The sequence below is a fragment of the Argopecten irradians genome, unplaced genomic scaffold (genome assembly GCF_041381155.1).
Source record: "Argopecten irradians isolate NY unplaced genomic scaffold, Ai_NY scaffold_0215, whole genome shotgun sequence".
Lineage (NCBI taxonomy): Eukaryota > Metazoa > Mollusca > Bivalvia > Pectinida > Pectinidae > Argopecten > Argopecten irradians.
Genome location: NW_027187682.1, coordinates 3,146 through 16,612, shown reverse-complemented (window position 1 = coordinate 16,612; position 13,467 = coordinate 3,146). Strand labels below are relative to the sequence as shown.

At 34.5% G+C, this 13,467-nt stretch overlaps 2 protein-coding genes across 2 annotated transcripts in view; one reads left to right on the top strand and one right to left on the bottom strand.

The window, feature by feature from the left end:
- LOC138312122 (uncharacterized) overlaps window positions 1-7,436 on the bottom strand; it is a 58,909-nt gene extending 51,473 nt beyond the window's left edge. The window contains exons 1-3 of the mRNA XM_069253161.1: window positions 7,358-7,436; window positions 4,389-4,439; window positions 2,790-3,092 (exon numbers count right to left, since the gene is read on the bottom strand). Coding sequence (XP_069109262.1) covers window positions 2,790-3,092; window positions 4,389-4,437 — 352 coding nt within the window. The 5' untranslated portion in view covers window positions 4,438-4,439; window positions 7,358-7,436. The remainder of the gene's footprint in view (window positions 1-2,789; window positions 3,093-4,388; window positions 4,440-7,357) is intronic.
- Window positions 7,437-10,708: 3,272 nt separating this feature from the next.
- LOC138312121 (cell adhesion molecule 2-like) lies at window positions 10,709-13,026 on the top strand (the record flags this gene model as incomplete). Its single annotated transcript, XM_069253160.1, has 3 exons — window positions 10,709-10,713; window positions 11,363-11,706; window positions 12,715-13,026. Coding segments are annotated over exons 1-3 (661 nt in total), but the record flags the coding sequence as incomplete, so codon positions are not given.
- Window positions 13,027-13,467: the final 441 nt, after the last annotated feature.

The window sequence follows — 13,467 nt, the reverse complement described above, 5'->3', positions numbered from 1 at the left end:
GTTTGTCAAAGTGACGTTTAAATAATGAAATGTTTCAAGATAAACTTACACTATTATTTTAAACTGTGTTATGCTGTATATATGAGTGCTAGTTGCCACCATAATACGACAAATGAATGCTTATTCCTTCAAAACGCCAGCTTGCAAGGTCGAATCATCCGGGAGGACTAAAAAGTGACGTCATTGGAATGTTCGGGATCAAATCGTCAAATTTAGAAATGGTAATCAGAATAAGAAATTAAACATTTATTTACTCACATCGCAATATTTTCCTATCGCAACTGTCACAGGAAATTCTTATTACCTGTTATCGAGTTCTATGCCTGATTAATCTCGATAATAGTGCTGAAAATATCTGGTTTATTGATATTGTTCCGCTACTTTTGTTGAGTTTGAATTCGCAAATTCATAGGGTGTCAGAACGCTTGTTTTCAACCGGAATCAACACCGTAGTGATAAAGACCTTCCAAGTGATTTTTTGCATCGGGGGAACAGGAACATAAAAAGTTGATTTTCTCAAGAAGTAAGAAAAAATAAAATGCATTAATTTTGCTGGAACACCAAAAAAATCATTCTGATTTCAGAACAGTTGGAATCAAGAATATACCTCTAACAGTATTTTTATTATTATTAGGCCACACCAAATTAATTTGTAGTTCGTCGGGAGCAGCGCACGTAAATTTTCGGTTTCGAGAACAAAATATAAAAAATATGCGACTGCACGTTGAAAAAAATTCCGGATTTATTTTTCCGTCATTCAAGTCATTTAGTGTTTTACTGGCGCTTGGACATGCTTGAATTACATTGTGGAAAAGGAGACCGTGAAGGTTTTGTCTGACATAGATGAATTAATTGCAAAAAATGGCGTGTAAAGAGAAAAGCGCTGAGGGAAAAATCGTATTTACCAACATGCTTTTGAACTTTTAATGTTTAATTTTTGGACGATGAGTGATGAGTGATGAACATCCGGAGTGACCCAGCATCCTTGCTGCTATTTGATCGCGATCGCGGCTGAAAATGAAACATTTGTGGACCTTTTCATGTTGTTGACATTCATCTGTTCTTTCTCGTAATCTTCACTCTCAGCACTTCGTTTTCGATTATGGGTGTCTTGATTGTTACCGTTCGGCGAGGCCCAACATGTTTGATGTCAAACACGGCTATCGAGGCCGAAAATGATGAAACTTTTGTTGATCTTTTTAAACGTCTTGTTGACATTAATTCGAGTAAAATCTATATACTGCTGTATCGGACATGAGATTAGATGACATTCGAGCAATCAAGATATCCACAAACCACGACATGACTCGATTGAAATTTCACAAAAAAAGTATGAATTTCTGTAACAAATGAGCTGCAGTGTTATTTCTTTTGTACATTGTTTTTAATACAGAATCATGAATCGGTATTTCCTTTCATTTCATCCATACCTTTGCTTAAAGCAAGGACGTTTATCTCACTTATAAATCCTTGCAAGTCGATAGTGAAGCTATAGTCAAAATCTGACAACTGAATTTTTCACAATCAGTCAATCTTTATCATTTGTTTCTCATGAAACATAATTTGTATGTGTTGCGCAAAAAAATAAAAGATTTTCCTGGTAAATTGTATAAATTAGATTTTCAATTGAAAGTTTGTGTTCATTCTGATATTTTTGTTATTAATTTATACATGTACATTGACGCTATGTCTTTGATATCCATGGATGAGTGTATGCATCAAATTACTGGATTGTTTGGAAAATCATTGGTAATTTTTTCTTGATGTAGAAAAAACGCCTTTATATAGTGATATATATTGTACTTTGAAAAATCATGGTAGGTGATGTTACATGTATCTGATATGGAAAAGAAATTTATAAAATCTAGTCAAGTTTGGTGTACCTTTAATGTACATGTGTGATTGTTCTTATGATACTTTAAAACAAAATATGTTTTTTTGTTTTAACTGATCAGATAGGTCATTGTTTTTTTTTGTTGTTTTTTGGTTTTTTAATCAAAAATTTACATTGTTGTTTAAATTACAGTTTTGGTTTTGTTTATGCATGATAACATATATATACAGAAGTATCCAGGATGATTGAAAAACACAGTAAACAGGTTTATCAGTGTTTTCTTTATTAATATTTACTTCCATGGTTTTAAAAAAAATATCGCTCGCTCCACTTTGAAACCCTTCGCTCCTAAAAATCCCCGATTCAAATTTTTTTTAAAAACAGAAAAAAATCGCTCGCTCGCTCCATTTTTATTTTTCAATTTCCCGAAGAACTATATATACAAATTAATTTGGTGTGGCCTTAGTATATATTATGTAAGTTAATTATTATTATATATTATGTAAGTTAATTAGATATCATAATTTAAGTATATCTATGAAACATTTTGAAACACAAGATGGCTGACAACAGCTTTTACCAATTACAATTGAAACTTGTTATCTCGATATTCAACGGACCAATAAAAATAATTCGACTCATACGGACTTCGACTCGAACATAATGTAATTAGGTTTGATCAGAAAGTGGTTTTAAGCAGTCCTTATCTTATGACTATTACAGCCGGGTACATGTCTATGATCGTGATTTTCCGACTTATAAGGTTTGTTTTAGATCATTTTGGTTACATGATTTCAGATGTTTTTGGATTGTTTTAAATACACAAAATACATGGATTGATAGATGGATGGATGGATGGACCATGGACAAAAGTGATTTGAATAACTCACCATCTTATGATAGTGGGCTAAAAAGCTAACAGGACAATCAAGAATAATTTTCTTCTAATAATTACCTTTTAGTTGAAGTGATACTGTATGAGAACCTGCCGGAATATCCTGTTCACAAGTCCAGTTGACATCGTCCAGTGTTACACCAGTGATATTTAATGTAAATGTATTTGTTGTAGTTGCAAATGAATATCGAGGGTAAGTGGGATTTGAAGGTAGACAAAATAAACTGGTACAGGAATGAATAGTTGAAGAAGAAATAGCAGAATTCTTCCATCCAGCCGTTCCAGTAAATGTAGGTATTTTACAAACAAGGGAAATAGTTGATCCTGTCAGTAACGCTCCATCTTGGTCTATGTTGATTGCTCCTGCAATTGAAATGCATACTTATTTTTGTGTTTGATCTAAAAATATTGAAACAGTGATTTTTATACTTGATAATTTCAAGGACTTACCGTATGTAGCCAGGATCCTGGTGGGATTTGACAGTCTAACTAGGATCCCGGTTTAGGAAACCTGGATCCCGGTGGGACAAATCGGGATCCCAGCAGGGATTTCAAATGACCGGGATCCCGGCTTGTCACAGAAGAGTTACTCCCCTTTTTTGGAACTCTTTTGTGTTAGGACAGTTCAAAATTAAGATCGAGGCTACCAAGTTGGGAAGTAAAAGTTTTATGCATTTATTTGTGAATTTTAGGACATCAGCATTTTGGGTAAGTTTCATAATGTCACCAAAGTCATTTTATAAGCCTAAAAAAAAAGATTTTAGATTGCATTCATAGTAATGTTGTTTTTTTTAATAGAACTGACCCGTAACCTTTAAGCATGATCTTTCTGAGTGATGAAAGTGCAAAGTCATTCATTGGTAAATAAGTTACAGGCAATGGTGGCAATTATTTGTATGTATAAGAGTAGAACAAAGCTTTAATGTAATTCAAAATTCAATAACGTTTGAAGGTCAAGGCTTGAGTTGATAAGAATCTTTTTGTTAATTTCTAGCTGTTGTAACACATCTCAAGTTTTATTTGATAAAAAGTATTAATTCTTTGTTTGAAATAGAACTGCATACAAATATCACTTTTTTTGTTCATTGAAAAAGCAAAATTATTTATAATCAATATTGCAAAAGATAGGATTCACTTGTATATTTCCCCAGGATCTCACCGGGATCCCGCCAGCATTGACCAGGATCCCGCAGGGATATGTCACGGATTCCCAGTCATAATTCCTTAGGTCATTGTATAAAGTTTGAACAAATACCGTTGATGTGTTCTCAAGTTATTGTCCGGAAACATGTGAAACAATCTATTTTTAGTAACAGTGAGTCTGTGACCTTTGTAGTTGATCACCTTTTGACCCCAAATTCAATCCCAAGCTGAATTTTCCCATATGCTTCCATTGCGTAACGTTTGATCAAAATCAATAAATTCATTTTCAAGTTATCATCTGGAAACCAAACCGGACAGACAGACAGACATATGCATTCAAACATTTGAACAATCTTGGTAGCCTTTTATTCTAGCATGTTACAGGCCAAATATCAGTACACTGGGCCTTTTGGTTATACCGAAGAAGTTATTTGAATGAAAAGTTTACAGATATAGCACACAATGACTGATGAAGAACAATGACCTTTGGGTCAGATAACCTGAAAATGTACTTACCATTCAAAGGTATTAGGGTCATCAACAGTGCAGTTACCAGTAATGCCATTTCTGAAATTTGTATAAAAGTAAGAAAATAAGTAATCAGCGTGTCCCATTACGTACAAGTGTACGTGATTCATGCATCAAATGTAATGTGCACATACACAAATTGGAAGCAAAGGGTACACTGCACGTACGATAAAATGGGTGTAAAAACTAACAAAATGGGTGTAAAAAATGAAAACAGTTGTTATTTATAATTCATATATTAAAACTAACGGAAGAAATGATGATACAACATCACCCTTATCTTTCTGTAAGCTGGTTACTACTGGCAATTTCCCTGCATTTTGATTGGCTGATAATGACGACCCATCGATCTAGGTTATTTCCTAACCTGAATAATTTCGCTATTTGATTATGGGCGCTATCACACACTAAAGATCGTAAGGTGTAACACAAATGGTGTTTACTTGTCCGCTGTTGTAAACATGGAGCCGTCTAAAAAGCGTACGATTAGCGATTTCTTTGTGAGTCCTTCTATCACCAAAAGAAAATCCCTGAATGAAACATCGTCTGAAAACGTAGATCAATGTAAGAAATGAGTAAAAAATTCCAACCCCAGTGTTTATGATGATTTGATTGGAAACACTATTTAAGTTCTTTAAAATCTACAGCTTTGAGCCTTCAGTGTCATTTTTTGCAGCATGATATCCGATGAATAGGAATAAGAATGACCTAAAAATGTATGTGTTTAATACGTACTTGTGGCGTACAACGGCCGATTTCAAGACATATTCGGTCCGAGCAGTTGTACTGCTTTCACGATGAAACTGTTGACGCTGACGTTCCGGCTGGTTTTTGTGTACATTTTTAAATATGGCTCGGAAATGGAATCAGAGACTTAATTGTAACTATACACAGTTGGTTTACACTATGTATACCATTTTCTTTGTGCTTTCATTTTTGGTCCTTTATTGTGACGTCAGCAATGTACGACTGTTATTGTTGTAAACAGTCTGGAGGGCCTCCACTTTGCCTCCACATTGCCTCCACTTTTTCCATATAAGGAAATGTGGATGCCTGGAGGGTATAAAAGGTGGAGTGATTACTGTGATTTTTAATGTCTCCTCCCGGCATCGGATACGTATTCTTGCGCCATTTTGGTTCTCATCATGACACATTAGTAGCTAGGCCTACAGGAGTTATCTCCCTTATATCGATTATAAGAAAGTTGGCATTACTCATAATACAAATCGTCTATTGTTTAAATGCAATAACGCGCCCAATAGAACATATGCTTAGAGGAATTGCTCCATACAAGCATGGTTAACATAAAAGCGCAATCCAATCCCTATATTTACACTCATACGACTTTTTTGTTTATATTTTATGCTATAAAATCGTCATTTGAATTTGACGTAATTATTCAATAAAAGTCGGTCAAAAGTGGGAGGAGCTTACTCAATTGAACAGCGAAAAATTACTCTTCACGTAAGGTAGAATTATTCATCCGCGACGACAATAAAGTTCAATATTTCATTGTAATTTCATGACAAACAAAGCAAATTTCAGAGAAAATTTCATCAGATCAAGTTCAAGTAGCTCAACGTGTTTGAGATTGTCATCTGACTTGACGATATTACATCCTTGGGAGCCATGTGATTATATAATCTAAGCTTAGATCCATCGCCATCTACAGACGGAACATTTTCACTTTAATTGTGTTCGTTGGGTACAATGTATTTGTGGTGACCAGTAACTGTCAATACGTGGATTACTAGCGGTGCATGTTTTATAACACACATGATTAAATTCTCAAAGAACAAAGACAAGAGGATATGTTTATAACTGACCTCTGTCAGAGGGTCTCAAGCCCGTCCACCCCAAAGACGCGATCGTAGGATGAACACAGACACAGAGGTAATGTCTACATTTGACAGCACTGCACGTCGCCCCGGTTGAGATATTTTTCCCGTTTCTTTATACAATTGTTAATTCAAAAAAATGTTGGTATCATATATAAATATAAAACATAAATGTATTGTTTACATTTTCCCAAAATTCTATGAAAAACAACAATATACATGTAATCCTGTGTCAAAATGTAAACAAAGCCATGTGTTTCTTTTAAAAAAAAAAGTAGCCCCTTTACGTTGCATAGAACATTTTCATACGCAAGTTCAAAGTTCAATGTTACCATGCAGTTATGGTAAACAAAATCGGCTAGTACTTGCGTATAGTGAACAAGCCTAGCAAGTGTAAATATTAGGGATTAAATTATTAGAAGATATTTAGAGTTGAATCTTGTAATATAGGAATTGATCACTTGATCAATTCCCATAAATAGTTTGTAATATAAGAGTCTAGAGTACTCTTGAACTTCTATTACAAGATATAGTTAATCTTGTAATAGTGAAATAGATCTCTTGATCAATTTCTTTTATAATTCTTTTATTTTAGGCATAGGTTATAACTTATGTCTTCTTTAGGTCGTTTTCAAATTTGCAGTTATACATACTCATACTATAGCCATTTACTTATCAATCTTTAACACTCGAATCAACGCCTTTCACTCAGAATTTTTACAGCTTCAGTACTTTCAGTACTTTGATTGTTTACCGAGCTGCGCCCTTTCCATCTTGGAAATACAGTACAGTACCAAGCTTAAAAACTGTAGATTCTATGGGTTAGAATATTATAGGTAATGTTAACTTAAGATTTAAAAGCTTATTCTTTTACTTTGATAGCTTAAAAAAACACTTTCTCCGAATGAATCCAAGGGCTTATTGGCTGTACACAGTGTATTGGTGATGTTTTGATGAGAGAATAACATTGTAACATTTTAGATGTTGAGCCCTGAGGTCGACACTTTTTGTATATGTAGGCCTACTGTGTATCTTTCTTCACCTTCGTCAAAATATAGGCCTAGCTTACATTTTAAGACAATGATCATGTATTCTAATCTCTAAATAAAAAGTACATACCTTCACTTTGCTGAAATTGTTCCTAGCAGATCTAGATAGACAAGTTACCCGATCGTCGATTGTACGCTCGGGGAGATAACTCCAAATATAAGGTTAGTCGTCTACTTCCGGGTGTAAACTAGAGTCTTAAATGGTCATATAGATCCTTTGTTAACCTTTCTGTCATGTTCTAGACAAGCGGAATACAGAGCAAATATGATTGTTTTCAGTGAACAACGGAAATTTCACATCAGTGCAGCTTTCCTTACTTGTATGATGACCGGTAAGTGCATAAATATAAGGGGTCATAATAATGTAGGGCCTACATGTACAGTAAGCTACTATACCTGAGTACTGTAGGCCTAGACCGAATAATCTGTCTCTTAAGGTGGTTCGATACAGTTAGGCCTAAAAATTTCCCCTCGTTTAATTTTCTTTAAAGTTTGCCCATTGAGAGATTGGTTGATAAACTGTTTATCAAGGTTCATGTTAAGGCTTTAACCAGTGATATTTTGCAAGCCTATAACTCATTACTGTGCTGCAATTGAACAAAACTAACTTCATTAATTGTTGGTATGTACCCTGGCTAACTGTCAGTCTTACTGTGGATATGTAATTTGTGAAGCTGCTTGTAAATTTCAGAATACAGATACAGAATTTTCCGTGTACAATCTAAACCACCAGTCACTGTCATGAACAAAAATTAAGGTGCTGAATAGTAACTGTGACAATTTTTAGATGTCATTTTCTTTCAAGTTGCTTATTATCTGTATTTATAAAAAACGAAAATAATGAAATTGTGAAAAAATCCGGGAAATGACGTCGTGCGACAACCCTAAAAACACAATACATTTGTATATTTTAAAACAAGAAAAACAAACGAAACTACAGCGGGATATTTTTGACAGACATGTGACTAAAATAAACTAAAAAATATTTTCCTTTAATGAATTCCAACATGTTTTATGATGTCTATACATTTTTTAATCAAAACTATATTTAGAAGGTGTTCCATTTTTGGTTACTCGAACCTGCTGAAACACAGGGTTAGAATGGGCATGCTTCAAGCTCTGTATTTCAAAATATATGCACTGCTGACAAGTAAACGAATCATGAAATTAAAACTGAAGGCATCTATTTGTGGAAAGTTAAGAGAAAAATCTGGATTTATGCACATGTTATAAAATTTTGTTCACAATTATCATCAAAAAGTGTTCCAATTTGGGTAGAGTTTAATGTAAACAAACTGCAGGATTCACATTTAAACGAGAAGTTGTTGTATAATAATAAACTTTGTTATTTTAATTAAAATTAAAAGAGTAAATATTTTTTATGGATTATAAAAAGAATAATAAAAGCGTAATAACTTTTTAGTATTAACTTTATAAATTATTTAAAAAAAATATTTGATGAAATTTTGTCGTCTGCTACTGACAATGGCGGAAAAACATACACAGCGATTTCCTCCTGGAAACTTCCAGAGATTGGAGACTTCGGATGTGACCTGGAGCCATTTGATATAGATGATGATGATATTTTAGCTACCCTAGATTTGGGTACTGAATTATTTACAGCATCATACTGTGTCCAACGACAGAAAAATGGACAGATGAACTTATGGTTCCAGCTATGCCGGAGCTCCCAACCCCCGAGACACTGTGTATAGACAATCCGAAAAAAAACGATTTAAGCAAATGCCATCTGATAGAAATTGAAAAAATGTTTGAAGCTAGGCAAGCGCCATCAACCAAAAAGAGTACACTATGGAGTATGAAAATATTCCAAGGTGATAAAATTTAAATGATGAATATCTGTTTTCACTGGTAACCCAAAATGTATTACCAGAGTAATCTTGCCGAAACTTCTTAGAATAACGGCAGAATACTTAATTTTTAAGAAGTTTCGGCAGGGATTAGCATATGTGCTTTTTTATTCAGTATTAACCCTTTATATTAAGACTTTTCCTCAGAATTCCAATTCGATTAATAAAATTCAGTATTTCTGCCGTAAAATTAAGTATTTTTCTGTCCGCCGTGGGTCGTGACGGCCGAATAATAAACCACCAGAGGGTAACAGTCACAACTACCCAACTTTGTTACGTATACGGCTATTTATTGCTACATTGTCGGAGGTTGGGAATCGCCAAACTTTTCCGATGCGACGGTGAAATTAACAGATTCGGCGATAGAATTAAGTGTTTCTGCGTTTATATTCAATGTTTCTGCGCTTACCCAAACTTGTACTACAATTGGCCCAAAACTCATTAAGAAATCTGTTTTGTCAGTTGTGAAATAAAACTTAATGTGTAATGTTAACTGTGACTAATTGTTAGATGTCAATGTTTACCTGTTTCTGATATTGATGTGCTTTATCATACATGTATCAATAATTTATCTATGTAAAAAAAATATTAAATCATAATCTGTTTTTTCAGTAAAAATAAAAACTTTATTGTCTAAAAAGAAAAACTGTTTCATGAAACTACAGAGCAGACAAATGCCAGATATTTTTGACAGACATAAAATAAACTAAAAATTTCTTTTCAGAATGAATTCCAACATTGTTTGTATATGTCTTATACATTGTTTAAATCAACCATCATTGAAAATTTTCCATTTTATGGTATCTTCCGTATCGAAATGCTGAAACACATAATGTTAACATTTTTGCATGATTCAATGCTATTTCAAAATTGCCTTGCTTTACGACAAGCTATGAATTAAACACTTGAAGGCATCTATTTGTGGATTTATGCACATGTTATAAAATTTTGTTCACAATTATCATCAAAAAGTGTTCCAATTTGGGTAGAGTTTAATGTAAACAAACTGCAGGATTCACATTTAAACGAGAAGTTGTTGTATATAATAATAAACTTTGTTATTTTAATTAAAATTAAAAGAGTAAATATTTTTTATGGATTATAAAAAGAATAATAAAAGCGTAATAACTTTTTAGTATTAACTTTATAAATTATTTAAAAAAAATATTTGATGAAATTTTGTCGTCTGCTACTGACAATGGCGGAAAACATACACAGCGATTTCCTCCTGGAACTTCCAGAGATTGGAGACTTCGGATGTGACCTGGAGCCATTTGATATAGATGATGATGATATTTTAGCTACCCTAGATTTGGGTTACTGAATTATTTACAGCATCAACTGTGTCCTTAAATTTCACAGAAAAAATGACAGATGAACTTATGGTTCCAGCTACCAGTCCTTAGCTCCAGACCCCGGGGGGATATCAGAACCCGGAGACACTGTGTATAGACAATCCGTAAAAAAACATTTAAGCAAATGCCATCGAAGAAATTGAAAAAAATGTTTGACAGCTAGGCAACGCGCAATCAACCAAAAAGAGTATCACTATGAAGTATGTTTGAAAATGATTCCAAGGTGATAAAATTTAAAATGATGATATCTGTTTTCCACTGGTAACCCAAAATGTATTACCTAGAGTAATCCTTGCCGAAACTTCTTAGAATAACGGCCAGAATACTTAATTTTTAAGAAGTTTCGGCAGGATTAGCATATGTGCTTTTTTATGCAGTATTAACCCTTTTTTATATTAAGACTTTCCTCAGAATTCCAATTCGATTAATAAAATTCAGTATTTCTGCCGTAAAATTAAGTATTTTTCTGTCCGCCGTGGGTCGTGACGGCCGAATAATAAACCACCAGAGGGTAACAGTCACAACTACCCAACTTTGTTACGTATACGGCTATTTATTGCTACATTGTCGGAGGTTGGGAATCGCCAAACTTTTCCGATGCGACGGTGAAATTAACAGATTCGGCGATAGAATTAAGTGTTTCTGCGTTTATATTCAATGTTTCTGCGCTTACCCAAAACTTGTACTACAATTGGCCCAAAACTCATTAAGAAATCTGTTTTGTCAGTTGTGAAATAAAAACTTAATGTGTTATCCCAAGCAACAAAATAAAAAACAATTCAATTGTTATAATAATATGTATTTGCCTTAAACTCTGTTTCAATACAATTATATCTGTACTTTTTATAGTATCGGCATTGCCGAGTATCAATATCCAGCCATCCCCATTGCCACAGTAACAGATGGATCGGTGTTATGGCTGACCTGTACGTATGACCTGGACGGAGGGACACTGGGACAGTTATTATGGACGGGAAATGACAACGGTACTGTCGCCACAGTCACCCCTACAGCTACACCTCCATGTTCTACACTATACCCCGATAATTACACCTTAGACTGTAGCCAGCTCTCCTCCAATGAAGTCAGACTGGGGATCCTCAACCCTGTACATGGGGATACATACAGCTGTACTGTCTACCTATCTGACTTCACACAGATAGGATCAGTGTCAACACAGGTGGCTGTTGTTGGTATGTTAGCTAATTATGTCTTTTATGCAATGTTTACCTATTTCATATTGCTGGCTTTAGTATCAATAATTTTATGTAAAAAAAATATATTTTAATCCTAAAGTTTATGAAATATGATTGGTTTGGATATGCAAATGCAACTGCATTTTTCCTCTATTACATGAAATGATTTTCTTTAATGACATTATGTCATAAAAGAAAACTATTTCATGTAATAGAGGAAAAATGCAGTTGCATTTGCAGACTCAATGATTGCAGTAACCAATATTCCAATACATGATCTTTAAGTTAGAACCCTGTTATATGACTTATTGAAATGTCTAAGATATCATACCATCTTGAAAATATATGTCAAAATTTGTATGTCATCATGTCCATATGATTAAAGTGCTAGGGTAAATTTGTGGTAACATTGATGCATTGATTCAATGTAGATTTCCAATTTTGCCTTGCCTTCGATGATAGCTGAGAAGAAATGAGATTTGTTCCATGCTTGTTGCAAATTTGTTGGGAAAAAATCAGGAGATTATTGTATAAATCTATGCATAACTATATCAAAGTCTGTTAATCTTTTCTAGTTTCTCTGAAAAATACAAGGAAAAAATGATACATTGTGCCTCTAGATAACTCTAAAATGGCATGAGTTGTCACATGGATGGCTTAAGTATGTCAGCTATGTGACTACAGGCCAATAGGCATCTTGTTTTAGCTTGTATATCCTTATTTTATTTCTGAATCAGTACCTGCCCCCAGTTTGACCTTCATACCCCCTGTCAGTAACCACTGATAGAAAGTTTTGATTTGCTGATTAAATCAGCACACTTGGTTTTCAAAGTTAACATATTTGAAATGCAGGATACCCCTTGTTATCTTTTGATGATGATAGATCCTGTCTTTTAAGCCTCTTTGAGACAAAGACTCATATGAGCTACTGCTGTTTGGAAGCATCGGCTGTTGGACGTCCTTTGTATATTTCAACGATATTCAATCACAGCTTTTTTATTTCAGTACCCGTCCCTAGTGTGACCTTCACACCCCCTGTCAGTCACACAGTCACAGTGACACCAGGGGGCAGTCAGACGTACACGTGTGTGACCGGAAGTTGTCGTCCTCAGGCCCGGATAGAATGGTACAAGGACGGCGTGAACGTTACAACTCAGACCGGAAGTATCAGTAGTGATGGTGACAAGTTTGTGACCACCAGTTCCTATATCCAGACCGGGGCCAAAGGGGACAGTCTGGCCACTGTCCAGTGTAGGGCAAGTAACGTGGATGGAGTGACCCCTGTCCAGTCCGATGTGAAAAACTTTGTTGTTCATTGTAAGTGTTTGCGAAATATAGAAGGTACAATAAACTGATACTTAGGTGTCTATTACAATATACACTTTATTCAGTGAATGACCTTCATTCATGGTCACAGGGGTCAAATAGGTTGAAGTATTTTTAAACACCTTCTTCTTAATAACGAAGAGGCCTTAGTGACCTGATATTGGGCCTGTGACATGCTGGGATGAAGAGCTACCAAGTTTGTTCAAATAAATGACCTTGACCTTTATTCAAGGTCACATGAGGTTAAATAGGCTAAAATCTTTTAACAACTCTTATCAAGAACCAAGAGGTCGAGACACCTAATATCACCAGGGTTATATTCATAGAAATTCTTATGTCTTAAGTATGTACCATGATTACCATATAGCAGGTGAGCAGTTTGGGCCTATTGGACCCTTGTTCAATCTGATACAGTTGTTGATGGTACAGCTA